Source organism: Anser anser (assembly GCF_964211835.1).
Source record: "Anser anser genome assembly, chromosome: 1".
In the NCBI taxonomy this organism is placed as follows: Eukaryota; Metazoa; Chordata; class Aves; order Anseriformes; family Anatidae; genus Anser; species Anser anser.
Window position 1 is genome coordinate 179,930,075 of NC_139720.1, and position 22,651 is coordinate 179,952,725.

General features: G+C 42.2%; 2 protein-coding genes across 16 annotated transcripts in view; one reads left to right on the forward strand and one right to left on the reverse strand.

Moving 5' to 3' along the window:
* Positions 1-3,135: 3,135 nt before the first annotated feature.
* MTRF1 (mitochondrial translation release factor 1) lies at positions 3,136-21,038 on the reverse strand. Of its 12 annotated transcripts, XM_083819470.1 has the most exons (13): positions 20,543-20,613; positions 20,089-20,268; positions 16,930-17,034; positions 16,014-16,183; positions 13,230-13,688; positions 10,522-10,613; positions 9,706-9,787; positions 9,368-9,475; positions 9,102-9,274; positions 7,812-7,929; positions 6,511-6,647; positions 4,717-4,815; positions 3,136-3,354 (listed from the first exon to the last, which is right to left on the reverse strand). In XM_083819470.1, the coding sequence occupies exons 5-13, from the start codon at positions 13,663-13,665 to the stop codon at positions 3,232-3,234; spliced, it is 1,368 nt and encodes a 455-aa protein (XP_083675596.1). In that variant the 5' UTR covers positions 13,666-13,688; positions 16,014-16,183; positions 16,930-17,034; positions 20,089-20,268; positions 20,543-20,613; the 3' UTR covers positions 3,136-3,231. The 12 variants fall into 12 exon arrangements, with proteins under 12 accessions (XP_083675596.1, XP_083675591.1, XP_083675595.1 ...); XM_083819465.1 differs by lacking the exon at positions 16,930-17,034 and having other exon boundaries at positions 20,095-20,268; positions 20,543-20,624; XM_083819469.1 differs by lacking the exon at positions 16,930-17,034 and having other exon boundaries at positions 20,108-20,268; positions 20,543-20,622.
* Positions 20,823-22,651, forward strand: part of NAA16 (N-alpha-acetyltransferase 16, NatA auxiliary subunit) — a 65,215-nt gene continuing 63,386 nt past the window's right edge. For all 4 annotated transcript variants that reach the window (XR_014577815.1, XR_014577816.1, XM_083819447.1 and 1 more), the window contains exon 1: positions 20,823-20,958. Coding sequence is in view for 2 of the 4 variants with exons in the window: in XM_083819447.1 (XP_083675573.1) it covers positions 20,905-20,958 (54 nt within the window). In the remaining 2 variants the exon portion in view is untranslated. The remainder of the gene's footprint in view (positions 20,959-22,651) is intronic.

Genomic DNA, 22,651 nt, shown 5'->3' on the forward strand with positions numbered 1-22,651 from the left:
AGGTGATGCTATTGATGTAGCTGGCGCTGGAGGTCTCAGGTGCCGGAATCGCAGCTGGTTTTGGAAAACGATGTCTGAAACAGAACTCCAGGCGTGGGGTAGTAATGGCAACTATTATCATTTCCATTTGAAAACTTCTGCTTTTTCTCCTTGCCGTTTTGACAGCTATGTTAAAGGTAAAGATGTTTTCCAGATATCCAAGTGGAACCTACATTAGAAATGCCAAATAAAGCTCAATAGGTAGAAAACAAAACAAACACAAACAGTTCTTCAGCTGCTGCCGTTTATTTGTGAATTGTTTGTATCCATCTGCCAGGGAGTGTTTCAAAGCAGCAGTCAATTCTTACAGCTCCTGATTTAAAATAAAGCTGTAGGAAAAGGTGGTAAAGCCTGATGTATAAAACCACGCTTAGGGATTTGGGGAACCAGAAAGAATGTCTTTGCTGCTTTGACATTGCCCCTTAGTGTTTTGTCTAACCTTACAGACAGGTGAATTGTGCAAGAGCCTGAGTGGAAACAACCATGTTTCTTAACCTAATGAGAATATATAATCATATAACAAATAGTAATGTTAGCGCAGCTGCTGTTTCCTTGCAGTGTTATTTTTGGGAGTAAAACTGAAATACTTCTTGCTCCAGAAAAGGTAATTTATTTATATTACGCTAGCATCCAAAAAGAAAAAGGCATAAAAATGAAACCCTTGCCTTAAAAAAATCTTACACTGAAAAATGCCAAAACAACAGCTAAAATAGCACCTAGGCTGCAGAGGGGATGATAACCTTCAGAGAGGAACAGTCCTATGAGATAGAGCCTATAGAGCCTACGTGACTTACGCTTCCTTGCAGGTGAGGGGTGGATCAAGGCATATGTGCATGGTTCAGTACAGCTCACAAACTCGTAAGTGCAGAAATACCTTATTAATTGCTCATCTGCAGATGCACGAGTAATGCAGGTGAGGTACTTCTGCCATTTATCTCAGCAGCTTTTACATCCTACAGAAAAGACCAGGGTGCAAGAACTAGGAGAGCACTGTATGGTTTCAGATATCCTGTAAGCTAGGGGGAAACATAGCTTCAAATAATACTTTGTCAACGAGGAAGAGCAAACCTATCTGGTTTTAGTAGGACAGAATGGTGCAGACAATGACCGGTGCAGACAATGGTGCAGACAATGACCAGGAGAAGTGGGTCTGCTCTGTGTCCAAGTCTCTGCTGTGACTGAGCTTTAGGACATTTTGGGTACAGGAATGAGCGATTGAGGGATACCCTTAATAAGACAAAGATCCTTCAGGATGCACTGGAACAACCTGGGAGAAAGGGTTTAGCCACTGAATTTCAATGCCTGCACTGGGAACATCAGAAGTGTGATCTTAGAGGGGAGCGCCCTTCTGCTTCCCCCTTTCCCTGAGCCCAAAACCACCAGCACCACCAAAGACAGGCTGCGGAAAACGAGGGACCTTGGTCACAAATACCCCTAAGGTCCTGCGGTCAGAACATCACTGTCTTTCTTTCAGTAACTGAAGTGAGGCTTTATTTATTTATGTTAGTGTTTCTGGAATTAGAATCTGATTATTTAAAATGCTTAGTTTATAAGAAGTTTCTAAGATTGCTCAATGTATATAATAATATAAATTGGTTTGCACCATGAAAGTGAGCTAAAGGAGCACGTTAATTGGCTAAACACGTAAACTCTCCTATTGCAGCTAATCCCATCAGTTAGTACCAGCCTGTCAGCACTGCATAGGTGCAGGCTGAGCTGCCTGCCTGCCTGGAGGTATTTTTCTCTCAGCTGCTTACCGCAATGCCAACGTTCAGATGTGCAAATGACTCTAAGTCACATGATAGTAGGTTTATTGATTGATTTACGGAACTATAAATTAAAAAATAAAAGCTAAAAACTTTCGTAACTAAAAGTGGTGGAAGCAATTCAAAAATTCTCAAGTGAGACTTGCTGATAAGAATGTGCAAAACCCCGAGAACTGAAGAATAGTTCCATAACTGAGAAACCGAGTACTTTTCCTGCTTTCTTCCTGTCTGAATAAAGTTTATATTTTAACATATATATATATTTATATAGTTTCTATTCTGTCTGAATAGTTTAAATTGTTGTTTAACGACACAGGTTAGAATTCAGTATGGAAATTTCTTTTCTCAAAACAACTTCTATTTTCTCAGTCCTGTATCATTCATGATTAGGAAATAAATGTGCAGACGTAAACCAACCACGATGTGCAGTTTAAATCATGACAACTCATGGACTCTTCACATTCACAAGACAGTGCAGAGCAGTTTCATAGCACGGTTTGGGAAGAGCAGGATAAAAAGCAAATGCATTGATCTAGCAAGTCAGCCCAGCTCAGCAGTGCACTTGCATATTTCTGTGTAATGTTAAACATCTGAGTGTTCCTCCGTCTCTGCGTCTGACTACTGACTGCCTACGCACAAGTGCGTGTAAGTATATTGCACAATATGGGCTTAGGGGAAAACATGAATGCAAGTCCTGTTAAAGCTGTGTGCTCTACAGCTATCTGGCTTGCCCTCAGAGACAGGCGCACATTCCCAAAGACAACATCAAGGCAGAAACTGAATTCCAGACCTACCTCGTTTGCTAAAACACATCTACACTGTCAGCTCATTTTCTGTCAAGGAGGAGGATGCTGCCTGTTATCACTGCTAAGCTCCGTCCAGAACCTTGTCAACTCAACATGAAACTGGAACAAGTACTTTTACACTCCACCACAGCATGTGGTCCAGACCCACCCTCAGCTGAACCAAGAAGGCTGACAGGTACAGCTCTCAGGATGCTGGCCTCTCGTCCAAGATTGCTTCCTTTGCTTTTCTATATTCACTGTAAAAAAGTAGTATATCATAATACAGAGTTATTTAGAAAGGGCTACATTTAGGAAGTTCACTCTGTCAGTGGATAAAAATGATAAAAATAAACATTACTTATGAGGCCAGATTCTAGACCAAGAGAGGGGAGCTTCAGATCTTTCACCTAGACAGGAACACCTCCCATCCCCAGAACAAGCAGTGCTCAAAGCCTGTTCTTTTCTGCTAGGGGAGCTGTAGTAAATTCAACCCATTAAGTTCATTTGTGCCAATATATATATAAAAAAAGAGTAATAGCACACACTGAAAAAGAGGCGTAGATTTTAATCAGTCCTCTAATAAGTGTGTCCATTTTATTTTGCCACCGAACGCATTTCTGCTTTAAGTCTATACAATGTCTTCAGCAGCCTCCTCCTTCCACAGACTGCAAATTTTCTAGATATTCGGTGAGAGCCTCCATCTCTGCAAACTCCAGGAGCCTGTTTATTAGCTTATCCAGTTCTTCTTTCCCGCTTAGAATTTCCTATGAAAAAACAACAACAGACGAAAGCATTACTGAGCATACATCAGTGTTACTCTGAAATGGTGACTACGCAGAAGAGGAGCTCTGGGAATGCCCTCTGCCTGGCGTCTTATTGTAGCACTTCCACTTGCCCAACTTCACGAATCCCCTGTGCGAGAGCACCGTGGCGCAGTGCACAGCAGTGGGACTTCGTGTGAAGGCACACTGACCCTGGCAACAACAGAAGAGGTATCGGTGCCTTCTTGCTGTGCCTTCTTGTAACCTAAGCATTTACATAAAAAATCATCCAGCAAGAACAATTAGGAGTAGAAGGACCCAATTTAAATATTTGTTTCATGCGAAGAATGACTTTTTTTTTTTTTTACAAATAAAGCTTAACTAACTTTTGTTAGACAGTTTATAGTTCCAATTTTACTCAAAAAAAGTAACAAGTTCCGCAAACTATGTGAAAAGCTAGACTAACAAAACTAGTATTTATACAGTTGTGGAGCTTCTTACCATTCTCTTCCAACCTGACACCTCTATAGCTCTTCCCCACCCCATTAAATATGAACCATTCCTTATTCAGTATGCCCTGTGTTCTCTGAAGTAACCCTGGACACCTGTGGGTACAGTTTAAAAGTGTTGCTTCTTATGCAACAGCAGTTAAAGTAAACTGGATGCCAAAGACAAAATAATAAAGGGTCATCCTAAATTTCGTCCTGAAGTTCAAAGCATTGCCCATAAATTTATTAGACAAAAATGCACTATTAGGTATTTGTTTAAATACCTGTTAACAAAGCAATAAATACGAATCAAACTGTATGGAGATATTTATTCAGAAATATCAGGTAATCTTACAGTAGAAGTATTCTGTTTCAGTTGCTTTTAACTGTGGCTTGCAAGGCAAAGATAAAGAAAAGGTGGTTTTTTTTGTTTGTTTATTTTTTCCCTTTATTCACTCTAGCATTAGGAGGAGGATTAAGCTAATAGATTGACAACTAAAAAATGTCTGTCTTGTCAGGTTTTTCTTTTGGCTACGGTAAGCTTCAAGAATGTCAAGTTTCACTTGCCCAGTCTGGCGAAGGGACTCACAAAGTTTGCTAAGGAGGAATCCATGCTTGATCTTTTTTTGTTCATATAGTAGGAGAAAAAGACACAGAGAACTAGGTCAGCTAGTTATTTCCTGTGCAAGTTATCTTTAACGCTACCCTACATCACTGAGGCAGAAGAGTGTGAGCTTCTTGAATCTATCACGTTCTGTCAGAGAACAACTGGCCATGTCATTTCCTCATTTATTTTAAATTGTTTTCACAAGGTTACATTTTTCCTCACAAGATACAGGTAAGTCTAAGTTTTAAAACTCTGATGAGCAACCATCACCTTGATATTGCGTGCATCATGCGAGATCCTGTGGTCGGTCACTCTGTCCTGGGTGAAGTTGTAAGTACGAATTCTCTCCGACTGGGCTCTTGTTCCCAACTGTAGCAATAAAAAAAATAAATATAAATATATATATATTGGTTTTTAAAAATCTAAAACCACGCTACAACAGCATAGCTAGAATAAACTTAAATTGATCAGCCTGTTATACCTACAAACCTAGTAGTCACTGATTTAGGATATATATGTATATATATATTTTTTTTTTTTAATGGATATATATATATTTTTAAAACATTGTGGAATTACTAAACTGTATTATTTGCTATTCTGTACCAGACCAAGTTTTAACATCCTACAGTATACCATTTCTGTCCTAGCTCTGTAACTGTAAGAATGACACCAGACTCAAAAGACACGTAAGGCAAAAGGTGCGTCTACACATGGCATTAGTCCAAAAATGTAACACGGTATTTTTGGTTTTGAGGGGGGTTGTATTCCCAAAAAAGACAACGATTAGGCACCATTAATAAGTCAACATTCACTACACAGAAGGGTGGCAAAGCAGTTCCACTAACATCTGGCTGTCAGAAATCAACACCCAAAGAGTAAATTGAGAATACGGAGAGGAGTCCTCTAGTGGTGACGTGCAGGAGTGCAAACAATTCTAAAAGCTTTAAAACTGAACTCAACGTAGCTTTGTTGTGTGGTTAAATGCTTTACTGAAATGGAGAATTACACGACAAAAACTGCTCAGAGAGATGAGTATCTGCTTAGGTTTTTTTTGTTTGTTTTGTTTGGAAAATTCTACCCGCACCCACAGTTATATTTCAAAACAAGGATTTTTTTTTGATATATTCTGAATTATTAGGAAAGGTAATTTACTTTTGCCTGATTTTCTATAGTATGTAAATATATAATAAATAAAAATCTAAAGTCCTTTATACAGCTTTGAAAACTCTCAAGCTGAAGTTATTAACAAAAGATAAATGGCTCACTGATTACGACGACTGAGTTAATAATCTGCAGGAACAATACATTTAAATGCAATCTGAAATTAGTGATTAAATAGCTGGAAACTTCGGAGCACTGAAGAATTCTGTGATTGTGAAGTATTTTTATTCTTTTTGATCACTGTTGAAGTTTACACCGCAAACAACAAAATACTCAAGGAATGGGAAAAGAATGTTAGCGCACTTAAGAGAAAAGTACACTTTGCAGCATAATTTAAGGTAACTCTTTTATGAAAATCATTTCTTCTTAAGGGCTACCTAAAAAATAGCAAATAAACTTTTATGTAACTGTGAATTGGCGGGCTTGTTTATATACTTGTTTCTCTCAAAAGCTCTGTATGATCTCATCAAATATCGTGTTTTAGGAACAGGTTAAAATACAACTCCAAGAACTCTCGATCCCCATTTTCACTGAGAATAACTCCGTACTACTGCTCTGACTGTGTAGCTGCAGCCTTAAGAGGGGGATTCAGTTCACAATGTTGAGTGCGTTCAGATCATTCAGATAATTCCAGCTGCAGTCTTACGATTTGTTTCTTTCCAGCTATAGTCTATGGCTCTTTTCCATTACCTGAGAAGTCTACATTAGGGTTGAACTAGGAGAAGTGAAAATCAGAGTTCCAGTTTTAAAGCACTTACCGCTTTAACACACAAGATTCTCCTTTGTAAGCACACCCGGCCAGACACACACTCACGTGCTCTGTCACTGCCACTCAAAGAGATTGGAAACAAATCTACAACACAGCACCTTCTCCAAGTTCCATCAATCACATTTCCTCACCTGCAGTTTTCTGGCACTCTGCTCTTGACTTAGTTGTTTTTCAATGATCTGCTGGTACAATTTAGCTCTCAGCATTTGCAGAGCTATTTCCTTGTTCTTCAGCTGTGATCGCTCCTGCTGGCACTCTACTACGAGTCCTTTACAGAAGAATTCAAGAGAGCACAGATCAAAAGCCTATTATAACAAAGAACAAGCAAGCTAAATTAATTCTAACACGTTTGGCAACTGAAACCTTCTACAGTGCTGGTTTGTAGGGCCTTTCAGCTGTAGGCTTAAAAGTCATTTTAGCACACTGCCCAAAACCATATGTAACTTTTAAAATTCTTCACAGCTGCACCAGGAGCTTCTTTGTTTGGTGCTACAGAAAGGGTAGGGATATCGTAAACTTTCATGAAGCAAACAAGTTTCTGACATTGCCTCAAGAAAACAGATTTTCTCCAGCTAGCTATCGCATGTTAAAAATGTAATTTGCAGAGTCTACAGAAGCACGTTGAGAAAAAATGAAATGCAGGATTTAAAAGTCTTAGTCTACATAAGCTCTCGGAGACTGGAAAGTTCATTATTCTAGCAGAAAAGGGTGTCAAAGTCGTACTGGAGAGTCATAAACTGAATTACGAATAACAAATAAAGATCTTCACAAGAAAACTAGTATTTGTTTTTACTTCACATTAGATTTCTGAAGTAAAAAGGCGTACACAAAACAGCTGTTTTCAGGTTGCCACTGGAATTTCTTGTGCATTAAGAGATTCCGCATCTGGATGGACACAAACCCACTGAATTTCAATACAAACAAATCCTAACAAAGACAGAGTGGTTCACTATACACAGTAACTTCCCATCAGTACACGCTTTCTTTCCTATTCCACATCTAACAGCGTTAAGTAATACTCAATGAAAATCTTCCACTCTCCTTTTTTTCTCAGTCTCGTAATTACACAGGTCGCAGCGAGGCTGCCAATGCCCATTACTCCTGAAGCAGTCAGCACAAATTATTTACATCTCCCATCCCATCCCTGTCACCCTCCATTTGTTCCTTCATCCTTCAAAGACAGTGTGTTCATTAAGCAACCCATCTGAAGACAAAACTGGCAGAACAGCAACGTGTTGACCGTGGTTCCACTAGTACATATTCCTCACATGTTTCCTTGCTAGAAGATGGGCAGAACAAGAAGGGGCTACTGCCTTTTTTGATACAAGGCCCAACCCGGCAAACTCACTGTAAGAGGTAATTTGCAGCATCGTAAGCTTTCAATTCAAGATAAAGATTTAGGGTGATTAGAAGGAAATGCAGCCAGACTTACCTGTGGGAAGGTGTACGATTCTCACAGCGCTGTCAGTTTTGTTAACGTGCTGCCCCCCTGCTCCTTTGGCCCTGAACGTGTCTACACGCAAATCTCTGGGATCTACTTTAACGTCAACCTAGAATCAAAGAAAATCACTACTTTCTGCTCCTCCTAAAATATTTTGAACATCTTTTCAATGATACATGGTGTAAAAAAAAGAATCACTTCTCAAAAACCTGTTCTTTTATAACTGTTCCTAAGTAAGAGCTATAATTATTATACTTAAAAAACCCTAACAGCAAGTATCTCTGCAAAGCAACTCTTTAAGTACTCCACTTATTTTTTCCATCTCTTACTCCAGGTCCTTCAGAAAACAAGGTATGTCTGTGTGGGAAACACACTACAATCAGCAACTTTTTGTAAAACCACCAGCTTTGGCTGGGAGACTGAGAAATAAGCAAATCATCAAAATCAGTTCTAAGTAGCAGCTCAAGGATCTTGTTCAGTGAGTCAAGCCTGAATGATTTTTGCAATGGTGTTTAAAAACATCTAACTGAGGAAAAGGTGGGTGTACCCAGATCCAGGCAAGGACTGCAGCACTGCAAGTATGAGCCCACGACCTGGACCAAGTTTAAGCTCAGTGGATAGGAAAGGAACTTGCAGATCTGATCCATGTTGCGAGGAAAGCATTACAGGGAAGCAGGAGAACTTGCAGGGAAAGCCTTCAAGATTTGTTTTTGATTATCTTCAGCATAAATTGCTGGTTTAAGTGAGAACGGCTGGTATCAGTGAAAACTCAAAGACTAACCAACATGCTCATTCAAATTCAGAGCATACTGCCCTTGATTTAACAGAGAACGACACCAATAATTTAAATGAACCAAAAAATAATTAAAGGACTTGCTGAAACTTATTACTATGCAACACTGAATATTTTCTTGGACATATTCCCCGTCTCAATATAAGACATAATTTAAAATTGGCTTACTGCTAACTAGTGAGATTTGTGAGCACTGGGGCCGGAACAGTCACTGAACTGATCAGCGATCTACTTGCCACTTCAGGCAATAGCAAATATCTGGGAAGTTGCTTCTGGTGAGCCATTCAAACACGTAAGGTACAGAGGCAAGGACTGAACCTTCCAGAGTCACAGAATTGTGGTTCATTTCCTGGGATGCACACAAAGCACTTGGGTATCAATAAAATCCCAAACCACTAACAGTAACGTGGTTTTAAACAGCACCTACTCCGATGCCTACGTGGATGAGCAGGGATACACCTTGCTGCCCTGATTAGAGGTTACTTTACCTCCTCTGGCTGCGGGAGGACAATGACTGACATCGTCCCGGTATGAATGCGCTGCATTCTCGACGACAGGCCCGTCTCGGGGATTCGCTGGACCCGATGAGTCCCTCCTTCATATTTCAAATGCCTGTAGACATCATCTCCTGAAATATGAGCGGCCGCGTGATGCAGCCCACCTACAGAGGCAAATAACGTGTGACAAACAGAGCAGAGAAACCCAGCTTTTAACTTGGTTGTCTTGATGGAGTGTCTGAAGAGTACTACTGTACCTATCTCAGCTGGAGTGTAGTTCAGAACATCAAAGGTCCAACATTTATAGTCTGCATAGTTCTGGTACATCTCAAACATCTCCTTGGTGAACTGCTGGCAGATGTCACCTAAAAATATAGAGGCGCTACAACATAAATAGCAGTTCGTAATACGACAGCCACCAGTTTTTAGATTTAGCTGCAACCATAATCGTGGTCATTAGACAGATTAATGCTCTTCTTTAGAAAGTATTACTTTATACCATTAACGTATAAAAGTGCATTCAGAATAGCCCATAAGAGCCTTAAAAATTTGGATGGAGCTTTGGAGTAATCTTTACTGTGGAGATTTTGCTGACCTCCAGTTGTTCTGCCAGCTGTCACTTCTAATATAACATGACTTTTATCATATTTTTCCTTTGGCACTAGAAGCTGGAAAAGCTGAAAAGAGAAAAAAAAAAAAAGAAAAAAGAATGTCACTGTCTCTTTCATGACTCTGTATCTCCTTTTAATCCAGTTTACAGACAGCCTTCACAAACGCCATGGCTTGAGCCCACCTAACAGGAAAGCTAGCTGATCCCAAAGAGTCAGGTGCCAGGCCACCCGTCCCAGCCCCAGCTACCCATGAACACAAGTTACTAGCTATAACTCAGCTGCTTTTTACACAAACATTGCTCTTATTTTTCAGAAGGCCCCATTTCCCATTATCTCAATGTGAACATAGAAATTAGACCACGCACAGAACCTTCCACTGAATCCGTTCAGCCTCTCTGCTTATAATTAATGTCCCCGCTGACGGGCTGCTGTCAGCTGAAGAGGAAATGAAAGACTGAAAGTTCCAATCAGAAACCTTTTCAAGAATGTATGCTCCGCTGTCACAAACAGTTACGAGGATGTCACGTCATGTCTCAATAGCACAGCCAGAGCTTTATATCCCCTTCAGCACCTCCAGACAGACAGACAAGCAAGCAAGCAGAACTGACTAAAATAATAAGCTTCTAAGATGCATTTGCCAGAAGCTTACTAATTAATGTTGCCACGTCTTTTCAGGGAAAAGAGAGAAGCTGGACTTCTGTTTCATTAAATGTAAGTGTCATAGTCGATGGGTAATATCGCAAGGAAGATTTTTTGGATATCTTTATTTACAAAGCTGTATAATTTTACCTCAGGCTCACCTTTCTGCACAGCGTGTTGATTTTTTTATCAAGGGTTTCCTTCTCTTCTAAGGCAAGCTCCAGAAGTTGTTTCTCATCTCTGCTGTCTAGCTCTAAATTCCAACAATAGGAACAGATATTAGCCAATCTCACTTACCTTAGAGCAAACTGCAGTACAGCTGACAAAAGACACACATTACAGCACATAAAAGCTCGCAGTGCGAGCAGTTCCATTTTGCCAGCATGAAATATCAAGGAAGGGCAGCCCAACCCAGGATGCATATTGCTAACTAAACGCTCATATTTTTCAGGGGTGTCGGAAGGAGTAACAGATAAATTACCTCTGAATCTCGAGGTTATGGCTCAAAGTCTGCATCAAACAGATGCTAGTCCCAACTGACACCTATGTGGCACAGACTGACAGTCCAGGGGTAAATTCTTGAACAGATTTGACAAAATACATCAAAAGCATGCCTGGAGACAAAAAGTGCCTCAGTTTCCCATATTACAATTCCTCATGCGGGAAAAATGTTGTTTTCTAGACTCGGCCCGAAACAGACGTATATTCAATGATTTGCAGACAACTCATTAAGGTGAGCATTAAACATATAAGTAAGATGATAATAACGAGGTTTCTAACCCTCTGTCTCCTGCTAATCAAGTGATCAGTGAGATGTGAGAGTTATGGGTTCAGGCCATCAGGATGTGGATGACCTCGCCTCATCCACATTCCTGGCTTTGCCTAAGGAGATTCCCTTCCCCTCTGCTCAGCAAGTGTGAGTCAAGAGAAAAAAATGACAACGCCAAAACAGGGAGCACCCTCTCCTTTTCCTTTTAATTCCCTCTATTCTACCAGCTGAGAAGTGGCTCTGTCACCTCATCAGAAGGAAAACCTACAGGTTTTATCGGTAGGTTATATAGGTTTACACACCTCAAGAAAAGAATAGACAGATGTAGGACTCAGGGCTCTTCCTCTCTGCATGTTTAGAGCCTTGTTCTTGTTCTCCTGTCCACAGCAGCAGCCTTAAGAACTAAATGGGCTGGGACGCTGGGCCAGCTGGACAAGGACAGCTCCTCCATATCATGGTTTCTAATTTACATTCCATGTGGGTATTTTTCCTTAAATAAATGATGGCAGATCAACGGTTGAGCTTGACATCCTTGGCACTTAAGGCGAGAACTATGTAAATTTCCTTACCGGTAAATTACAACTCCAACCAAAAGATAGTACTGAATGAAAGGCTTCTAGCTGGCTCAAAAACCATCCTTGTTGACTAGCTAGATAACAGGATCAGACTGAATATTGTCAGCAGAGATGGAAGCATGGTCTGGGGGTGACCTACCAGCTTGAGGTTGAAAAGGTTGGCATTCCGTACCTACCTCCCTGCAAACCTGACCTTTAAAAAGTCACTTCATCTGCCCTCTGATGCGAGTCACCAGGGACAGACTGGGAAATAATATTTTCCTGCTTCATTGAGTGTTGCAAAGACACAATCCTACAGAAATTGTGAGGAATTTAGGTACGACAGAGAGGAGGATCAGTTATGGAGCTAAAAACAACACAAAGAACAGTCAGCTGAAGGGGCCATCTGTGTTTTAGCTCAGCCACACGACACAGACTGCATACAGTATAATTGGGCTCCATTTAAGTAACTTCTTGACTGTAATTTTCTTTCATTCACTTGCTTTTTCTTTCTTTCAACTCTAACTCACTCCATTCATCCATATCATAATTTATGGAATTAGCAAAATTCTTCATTACATTTATTTGATGCAAAAATAGCCTTGCTAAGTTGGAGTTTTCCACTTTTTAAAATAATTTCTCATTCTTCCAAGAATATTTTTTTTTCAGGTATCAATTTTTGTCCCTCATCTTCACTCCTTTTCCTCTTTATCCACTGAAGAGGAGCGAAAGGGGTGGGGATTAAAATACTGCCTCTTATCTTAGTATCTGTTGGGGTAGCAGAATGGTCCACATTTTTCTTTTCTACTGAACACACTGCCTCACATTTCCAACATTTTTTTTTCTTTGTCAAAATTTGTACCACTGCTTATTTTGTAAATTCTCCCCATACTTTCTTTTTCCTGAATGGTATCAAAAGCAGTGTCAATATTTTTTTTCCCTGTTTTTACCCCAATCTTTACTGCAGAATAGTTTTGAAAAGCAGCAGCTTCTTAGATAACCATCATTTTTTATTCCTTGTAGGACTCCTCAAGTATCTTCAAAGACATTAACTCCTGCTGCTTATATTGGAAGCTGAATTCAGGGCCTGAAGATGAAAGTTCACATAATTTGCTTAATAAGCATCAATGAACTGGCTAGTTGGAATCCCATTTTAAATGACACAGATGAAGTCTGCATCTACTAAATATGCTTGGCTTGAAGGTGTCTTTTTTCCTTCAGTTCATATTGCTCTTTGATCTATCAAAAAAAAAAAACTTAAACCAAACATTTCCAAGCTATTTCTGCTAGACAAAGCCCTGCGAGTTCAGATGGTTCCTACTTTCCCAAGTTGGCTGTATTAAGACCTCAGATCAAAGAGAGATGAGGTAAAAATAAAAGGAAACGGCTCGATCTAGGAAGCTATAGAAGCAAGAAAGCTCCCAGGAACGGACGTGACCAGGGCTGGCTAAACTTATTTAAAAGCTTTCCTTGAAGGCCAAGCAATTAAGCTCATCACAAGCAAAGCCATTCTTTTGAAATGAGCAAGTGGATGTGTTCTCCTTACCTCTGCACATGGTTTCTAACTCCTGGACTTCTCTTTCCGCCTCTTTGATCTCCTGAAACGCAGTTGCAACACGGGATAGATCAGCATGTCTTCTCTTCAGGGTTCTTTGGTCAAAGTCGTTTTTTGAGTCAGCATCGAGCAGACGATTGACCTCCTGGTATTCTTTGCTTAGAGTCTCCAGATACTTCTGCACAGCCTCGTGCTTCCACAGTGCTCGAGAATCCTGATGCTTTTTCCTAAACCGACCATTACATGACAGAGTCAATCTAGCTGTGTCCAACACAGATTTTGGCCTCCAAAATCCACAGCTGTGCAGTCCCATCACATAACCTATCTTCTTTGCAACAGAAAGAAGAGGAGAACTGTGAAGCTGACCATGACAGTAGCAACTGGAAAGCAAGCTCTTGAAAAGCCAGACACTTTGGAGAGGTTTCATCTTGTTCCTTATTCTTCCACCACCTGAAATGAGAAGTAGACAATATAGGGACCTTTATTATCTAGAAAGTGTTTTCTTAAAAAATATAAAATAAAATTAAAAGCCAACCTGTATCAGGCCCAAATCCTGTTCTTGATTACACCAACGCAAATTTAGTCATCATGGACAAAACTATTCCTGTTTCAATCCCAGTTTAAGCTAGAAAGTCTTACCTTGCAAAAGGTCAGTCAGTAGGACTACAATATATGCTCATGAAATTATTCATCTGCGTATGTATTATGTCAGGTATGGGAGCAGTGCTATATGATCCCCGTGTACTCCTTCCCATGACACATATAAGTGGCACATATCTTCTATCAAAAAAACGAGTAGGAAGCTGGTACTCTGAAATCCAATCTCTATTTTTCTCATAGACTTGGCGTTGTTTTGCAGGACACAGGATCAGTGCTGCTCCAGGAAAGATCTTTTCTTCTTCATTGTACATCATCAACATCAGAAACCACGTTATGAATTATTATTGTGTTCTATAAATTGGCATACAAGGGTCTACCGAGAGGACTAAATTTAAATCTTTATTATTCTAGGGCTACACCCACAGAAAAGGTTTAACAAATACAGAAACACACCTTAATATTTCTGCCATGACCACATGGCTCCTCTACACCTACCAACTTCTACAAAAAAGTTGATTCTGAGAATACTAGCATGTGAAACTTGTACAATAGGATCTCCTTGAAAGAGCAAGCTGAGTTTCCCAATACAATGAGTTTTTACTTATTGCTGACAAGAGCTTCTGTACACCTTCAGGTGTTTTATTAACAAATTACCAAAACATTAAGTACTCAACTCACCACTTTTCCTTACCTACTTAGCCATTTGTCCTATAACAAAGGAATAGTAAAACACAGTAGAAACAGAGGTATTGTTTTTACAATAAAAAACCCAGATGTCTGTTTTATTGCCTACGGGAACTGGAAGAGCTGGAGAGGGAGGGAAGAACCTTTATTCTACTTCTGCACCTTCCCCAGGCTGGCAGGCACTACCAAACTCACTGCAGCTATTTTAAGGACTGCTTTAATTTACAGAAAGCCAACAATAACCCTTGTGGATTGTTCTAGTGACTAAAAACAGCTGTAGCAGAGGCATCATGCTTCCTTCACCAGGAACAAGGCAGAAGACCCAAGTTGGACTCATCGTCTACACTCCTGGACTTAGTTCTTTGAGGGCATGTGCTAGAATTAATTCCTAAAGACCTGATTTTGCTGATGTCAGTGGAGTTGTTCCTACTTATTCCAAGTCAGCATGGCCCATCATCACCCAGTCAGGTGGTAAACATCATTAATAGAATTAACTGGTGAAGTTAAAAATCAATACATTCAAATAACTAATCCAAAGTATAGCTCTGTCTGAGCTCTCAGAAGCAAAATACTTCGTTTTTAAATGCCTAAACACCTAAACCTAAAAAATTGCATGACAACAACTTTTGAGAAAGAAATTTCAGAATATTTTTGTTTTGTTATTAAAAAAAAAGCTATTTCCTCTTCAGAGAGATGTTGTCACACTGCATTTGTGCAGAAATAAGCCCACGTAAAACTTTTACATAGTTACATACAGTACCTATTAACTGCTTTTCAAACTAGTTTTTAGTAACTTTTTTAATGTGACAAAATTATCCTGTGGGCAGCACAAACACATCACAAATCAGAACCAGTATGCAAAAATGACAACTGTAATTGTTTCATTAAAAGAACAAAAAGACCAGCTCAGCCCCAGTCAAGCAGCAGCTATCAGCACAACTGTTTTAGGAGCTTTAAGAAACCACTTTTAATAATCAAAGCGCTATCAGCTCCACGCAAATACATTTGTAGAGCTGCATATGAATATTTACGGATACGGCAGCAGCCCTTATTTCAGTAAGAGCCTTAGAGACACGCTTTCAAGGCCTCAGGGGCCCACAACCACATTGAGGAACCCTCTGCCCCCCAAAAGCCAGGCACAAGCCCCCCTTACCCAGCACAGGATTTATGCGCTCGCAAACTCACCGTCCGCAAAGACGGGCGCCGGACGGACCCGGCCTCAAAACACGAGGGCATTGCGGACGGAAGGAAAGCGGAAAAAACTCTCGCTCCCAGCATGCCTGCTCGAAAACACAACTCCCAGCGTGCCGGCGGCGGCAGCAGCCTGGCTTGGCCGCCTCTCCTCCAGCCCGCAGCCAGGCGCATCGCGGGATTTGGGAGCGCAGATTTGCCAGCATCGCTTTAACAACTCGGCGAGGGCACGCAGGCTTCGCTTTGCCTCGTGAAAGACCAGCCCCCAAATTTAAAAAAAAAAAAAAATCTTAAAAATACCTCTGTATTTTCATTTTCAGTATCTTCTTCACAGTTGCATGGTGACACGCTCTGACTTGAGCAAACGCTGGCTGAAACGGCGAGCACACCAAGAAACGGGGACGGCTCTGCTTCCCAGCTCTGAGCTGTTACATAAGTGGGCTTTTCCGTGCCTTTTCCCAAAACACGGCCTGAAAACACAGGCGGCTTCAAATCTGGTTATTCAGAGACCGATTTCAGAAAAGTTTGCATAAAACAACATTAAGTCCCACTTTATGTCGGAGCTTGCTATTAATTGTACTTAAAATGAATTATTGCTGCACTACAGAAGACAAACATCAGTTCTAAAATATTAATAAACAGAACCACTCCAATTATTGTCCAGCTAATAGGCTGCAGCTTCCTAATAAGGTAAGTTTCAAAACACGGTATGTATATGCACTTTTTAATAGCTGCATAATCTGTTTAATATTATCTATATCCCTAATTATATTCACATTTTAAAAAGTGTTTACATAACCTATTTTTAATACCCATAATCACCCAAAAGGCCAATTTACTTACTCATAGCTACGCACGGTACTGGAGAAAAACGTACTCAAGCCTCAGATGAAGAATTCTGCTGCCTGATACTTTTATGTTTTCCTTAGGTGTAGAGCTTGCACTGAAAAGTTTGCTTTTTTCAGTAACTTTCCCCATCTTTTTTACATTTCAGCAAATCTAGCTCTGCTGTAAACACTTTAAAGAACGCTATGTTCTAAGTTTCTTTCTTCCCGGCTACTGTCATTCAACAGGATTAAAAAAAAAAAAAATTAAATCTGGTATTTGGCACATATAACATCAACAAGGTTTGGCAAGGTGAGTACTCCAAAAGACTGAAAATGAGCTGATCGGGGGATTTGGATCAAATCTCATCAGCACATGAATGACAACTAACCTCTTGTTTAGGTCTGAGGGCTGCTTCTGGCTCTGCTCGATCCCCTGGGACTGGAGGCAAAGCAGACATTAAAAGGCTGCCTCAGAAAACAGGAGCCATCCCAAGCTGATTGAATTCACAAAAGAGCCTCAGCAAACAGCACCCTGCAATCTCCAAGGAGCTCCCCCAGGCCTGAGAGACGCAGTACGGTCTCTGTTCCCACCAAGCCTCACTCTTCAACTATACCTTAGGCCTCAGTGAAGATAAATAATGAAATTATCCTTACGTTGGGACTCCAAATATACAATCTAATGCTTAAAAACCTTGGAAAGGTAGTCTATGGGAGAGCAACCAAGAAGCTAATAAGAACATGAAAGTTATAAGCAGACCACGCACTCAGAATTACCAAACAGATTTACAAAGGAGAGGATAGGCCAAGAAAAATCACATCAGCTTCTACTGCAGCCAGGAATGGCTATTATATTAAACCCTCTGATTAAAAGCGATCACGATTCAGTTTTTATTGCACTTGCTGGGCAGTCCCTTAACTCTGAGTGTGAAAGTACAGACTAACAAAGTCTCAGTACCCCCACCAGCCAGCAGCTAAGACACGGGTTGGACTCAGCCCTGTCAGTACAGTTGCCAAACATACCATCAACTACAGGACCTACTCTACGCATCTCATTTGACAAGTGTATAGGATACAGTCTTTCCCTGTATTTCCTATGTTTTTGAAATGGAATATGGGAATTGAGTATAAAGAATGGGAAATCCCATTGCTGTCTGTGCATTCACCTCCCTTAAAGTTTGCTTGGATGCCTCAAAGCCTGCACAGCCACAGCAGCTGCCTACAGAGCTGGTGAGGACCATGGCTTGTGGGGTGGAGGGTGCTTGGGGCAGGGCACTGCTGCCCTCCTCAGACACCATGGCAGAAGGGTGGAGTGACAGCAGCAGGGCTTCATGGAATAGGACACTGGGGTCCTGTACTTTTAAATCTAAAATCTGGCAACCCCAAGCTGCCAATTGCTTTAGAAACGAGAGGCAAAGAAATGGTTCATCAAACAAAACATGCTCCAGGCCTTACAACGTGCTTGGCTTGAAGGCAGGTCTATGTCCATGCGGAGGCCCTTTTTTGCTCGGGGGCCCTAACTGGGTTTAGCAATCTGCCAGCATTGTGCCACGACTTCTACAGACACCATGCCACAGAGTAGAGAGAGAAACGCAGAAAAATCACAAGCTTGCTATAATGTATATATCGCTTTAATATTGCTCCCCCCCCTTTTGACCCAAATAATTTGTCAACAGACTTCTAAATTCTTTCTGTTTGTAGGAAAAACTGGTGACAGAATCATACGCGTCTTGAATACAATCCTGTTTATTAACAAAGCCTGCAGAAAGAGCTTTGTTTGGCCCAGCACAGTAGGATTAAATGACGAGAAGTTTTCTTGACTGCACTCCCAAACCTCACTTTCAACCAGCACTGTGCCCCCCCCCAAAAGCTCATTTCTGTGTTTATTCTCTCTCAGCTAGTCTACAAAAGGATCCTTTTACTGCCTGTTTGCTTTCCTTTTCTTGCTGCTTTTAACACAGATTTTTAATACAGACACATGTCTAAATGCAAATCAAACCCCTGCCTCTTATTTGCAGTTTGTCTGTTTGCAGACAGCATTCTTTCTGGTTCTTGGACTAGCAGGAAGCAGAGACATTTAGCTACTCAGAAAGACCTTAATGCTTCAGACCAAAGGATCACCCAGTCCAGTATTTGCCTGACCATCTCAGAGATGTATCTGTTTTATCACTGAACGCAACAGAAGGTGTAACATACCTTTTGGTAAGACAGGAAACCAGAGGTCATAAAGTCAAGGCTAGCATTAACAAGTGCTAACTACGTGCTTCTGAAAATGATGCAGAAGGGCTGACCTTGTCAACAGTACTAATGTTTTGAAAAAAAAAATCAGATCCTGAGTAACAGCAGTACTACATCATATACCAAAAAGAACAGTGAACCCAGTACAGCATGTGGAAAACACTACATAGTTGCATACATCAGTTACCATTGATCCAGGTGACTGACATCATTAGAAACATGTCAGAACGAAACCAGCGAGAAATAAACACAGTAAAGATATCCTTTCGACAAATAAACTTAACTACAGACCGCACAACAGATAACCAAAACAAAGCCTACAACAACCACAATCCACAAAAAGTGGCCATAAATTGATGCTCACCAGTAAGTACGAAAGCATACGCTGTATGTCTCTAATACCTCCTCTCATTTGCTATCTTCTCAGGAAACTACCTGAGCCTTTAGATATGTATATATATATATCTTTTTTCTATCTAGTAGTCTACAAGTTAGATTGCCTTCCAGGTTACTCTCTTTCAAGAAGTCGTTTGCTTCCCTGTTGCCTCCTTTAGCCTGAAAGGAAGGCAGCTATCATGTCCATCAACGTCAGCAAGGCCTGTGGCAGGTCAAAGACACATTGGGTATTTTCTGTCACAGTCAGTTACCCACTTTACGTGTAACCAAAGAAAACTTGTCCAGTATACAGCTTTTCTAATTGCTTTTAATTGTTTTTTCCACACACGTGCTTTACTGTGTCTATCTACTATGCTCACCACCTGGGACAGTAGGTGGATAACCATAATACTACAGAATTAATATCCTTTTATAACATACCTTTTAAAATATAACTACTGTTTTTAAAGAGTAATTACACAAACAGAGATGCTAATTGAAGCTGCCTAATTTTCCCCCTCATAAAATGCTCTTTTTAATTGGTTGCAACTTTTGACAGTTTAACCAGTCTTCCTTCTAAGTAAATACCCTAGGCCATGTGGCCTCAGCGTTGCTGGTTTGTTTTCCATTTCTGCAAAGACCCATTTAAGAACTATTTCTGGGAATAATAAGGAGGAGAATTCATTTTCAAAAGACCTTAAAACCTCCCCTCAGCAAAGGAGCCAAGCCATGAATAAACACTTACTGCTCTAAGCATGCACGATGGTGCATGGGGAAACTTTACATAATCAACTGCTGAAAAAAAAAAAAACCCACACGAATTAATGCAGGAGATGACATCCCTGCTCGCCGGGAGCCTGGCTGCCAGCTTGATGTTGGTTCCCTAAATACCAGCCAGAGCCCAGCGAGCGCCCGGCCCCTCGCAGCTCTGCTCTTACAGATACTTTCCAGCAATACCTCCCAAGCTCTCGGGCAGCGTGGCTGACGAGTATCGGTTTAAACTGGTTCTCCAGAGAGCGGCCACTGGAAGTGGGTTATTAGGGCCTGAGAGGCAGGGGAGGGAGGCGCGGCGAGCAGACAAAGGAGGTTTTTCTGCCTTATCTCCGCACGGCCAAACGCTGAAAGAAAAAAATAAATAAAGAAAAGAAAAGCAGAATTAAAAATCAACCAAGTTTCGACAGCCCCCGGCTTGGAAATAGCCGTGACTCAGGACTTGGGCCAGCCGGAGTTATTTTTACACCCCCGGAGGGCGGCAGCCCCCTTCCCCCTCCTCCCCTCGGGGCGGTTCCGAGGAGCTCCTCGCCTCAGGTAGCTCCCCCCGGGGCGAAGCTCCGAGCAAACACCCCCCTCCCCTCCTCAGGACGGAGAAAAGGGGAGAAAAAAACCCCATACCCCCGCCCCAAGCCCCAAGCACGGCGAGGACAGGAGCAGGGGGGCATCCAGCGGGGGGCCCCGCGGCCGCCTCCCCCGCTGCGGGGCGCGCAGGCGCGGCGGGGCGGCCGGCCGCCATTTTGCAGCGTCAGGCAGCTGCGCACGGGGGCCGCGCTCCGCGCCCGAGGGGAGCCGGCGGGGCGGGCGGTGCAAGGCCAATGAGTTGAGGAGCAGCCGCCGGTGCTGCTCGGGCCGGGGCCGCGCCGAGCTGGGGCTCTCCTCCTGACAGACAGACAGACAGGGCTCCCTCCCTGGTAGCGACAGCCGCCCGGCCGCCTCCCCCCCCCCCCGCCGCGCCGAGCCGAGCCGTGCCCGCCCGCACCATGCCGTCCGTGCCGCTGCCGCCCAAGGAGAGCAACCTCTTCAAGCGCATCCTGGTGAGCCCTCCGTCCTCGCTGCCTCCTCCTCCTCCTCCTCGTCGACCCCGCTTCCTTCCTTTGTCTGGGGCCCGCCGAGCTCCTGCGGGAAGGGAAGGGGGGGGATGAAGGAGGGAGGGAGCCCCGGGGGGCTTCGTGCCCCCGCCGCCCGCGGCCACCCCCTGCGGGAGGCTCGGGGGGGGGGGACTCCCCCCGGGTGCTCCCTCGGCCCTGAGGGCGCCTTTGGGTTCCTCGGGGCTGCCTCGGAGCGATGGCAGTGGAAAATCTGGGGTGTAGCTGGAGGCGGCTGGTGGTTTAAAGCATCCTGGCTCGTCCTTTGGAGGAGCCCGAACTTTTACGCGCGGTGCTTAGCGCAGGCTGCTCCAGCGCCTCGGGGCTCGGTGGTGCAGAGGACGCTCGGTCTTCAGGAGGCAACCCTAAAGAAATAACTCGTTTTAACCCTAACTTTCTCCCCAGTTACTCTGTGTTCTCTCACGCCTTGTGGAAGAGGGGAGCAAGAAGCCCGATCCGTTGCTCGTGAGCTTTTCGGTGTGGTAGCGAGAGGCTTCCAGCCTCGACAAAGTTGGGGATTTAGTGCCACTTGGCCTGTCTGCAGGCAGAAATCTGTGCACAACAGTAGTAACCTGCTGGCAGCCACAAATTTCTTGGGCTATAGCACAATTTGTTAGGCTAGTTTCAATAATTTCGCAGGTAAGAGGCGAACGCTTTATCCCCAGGAAGCTGGGCTCGAAGCAAACAGCGTGTGTAAGCCTCTGTGTGCAGCCAGCGCCTTTCGGCAGGTATTTCCTAGCTGGTTTTTTTCCCCTGCTTTGGGGGGTAGTATGTGATTTTTTAAAAAGACTTAATGGTTCTTAATGGTGATTTGTTGCTTACTGCATGCTTATGGTATGCATCTTAGTAAGTCATTCTAGCACTCCTCTCTGCTAAAAATAAATGACTAATATTAGAACAGTTAAGTGATTATTCTTACTAGTAGCAAACAAGTTCACAGTAGCAGACACTTCTAAACTTTTTAAAATAAAATACAAAAAAGCTCTTTGGTAACTTGTTTTTTCGTGTATTAAACAGCAAACAAAACATGGGTTCTCAGGCAAGGAAATCATGAACTTTCACTTGTTAGGTTATCAATTCATATATTGATACTTCTTGAAACTTGATTTCTTACTGTTTTTTGTAGGTAGCTTTGACTTTTTCTCAGTGTTCTCATCCTGGAGTAGTAATGCCTATGTAATCGAAGTTGAACCTTTTGGTTGCTTGACACATTCCAGACTATTTTAGTATAGTTATACTACAGCTTTCAGTGCTAAATGCTCTTCTCTAATTGAAGTAGCTTTTGCCTACTTCAGCACTGCTAGAGTTCTTGAAATTGCTAGGGCTGCTGTGGACATCTTAGAAATCAAAAAGATTTATATATTGTTGTTGTGGGAGGCTGTATAATAAGACCATACAAACGTGTTGCAATTTAACCACTTGGAACAGATTAGAGGTAACTGTAGTCATACATTAAGACTAATTTTACAAACACTACAGAGAATTATCAGTTATGAAATGGGAAACTCATCTGGAGAGCCTGATAATCACTTAAGAGTCAGTCACTTTGTGTATGTAACGTGTGAGACAGGTTATCAACAACGTGAACGAGGTGCCCATAAGAGCAAACCCAGCTTACAAAGAGCTGCCCAAACTAGCGTGG

Excerpts from the sequence above, each read along its gene's own strand:
- MTRF1 (XM_083819463.1), bottom strand. The coding sequence starts at position 20,589 with ATGCCCCCCTGCTCCTGTCCTCGCCGTGCTTGGGGCTTGGGGCGGGG. Across the intron at positions 9,476-9,705 it reads AGCTGGCAGAACAACTGGAG|GTGACATCTGCCAGCAGTTC; the intron begins GTCAGCAAAATC and ends CTATATTTTTAG. Across the intron at positions 3,355-4,716 it reads ATGATGCACGCAATATCAAG|GAAATTCTAAGCGGGAAAGA; the intron begins GTGATGGTTGCT and ends GTTTTTTCATAG.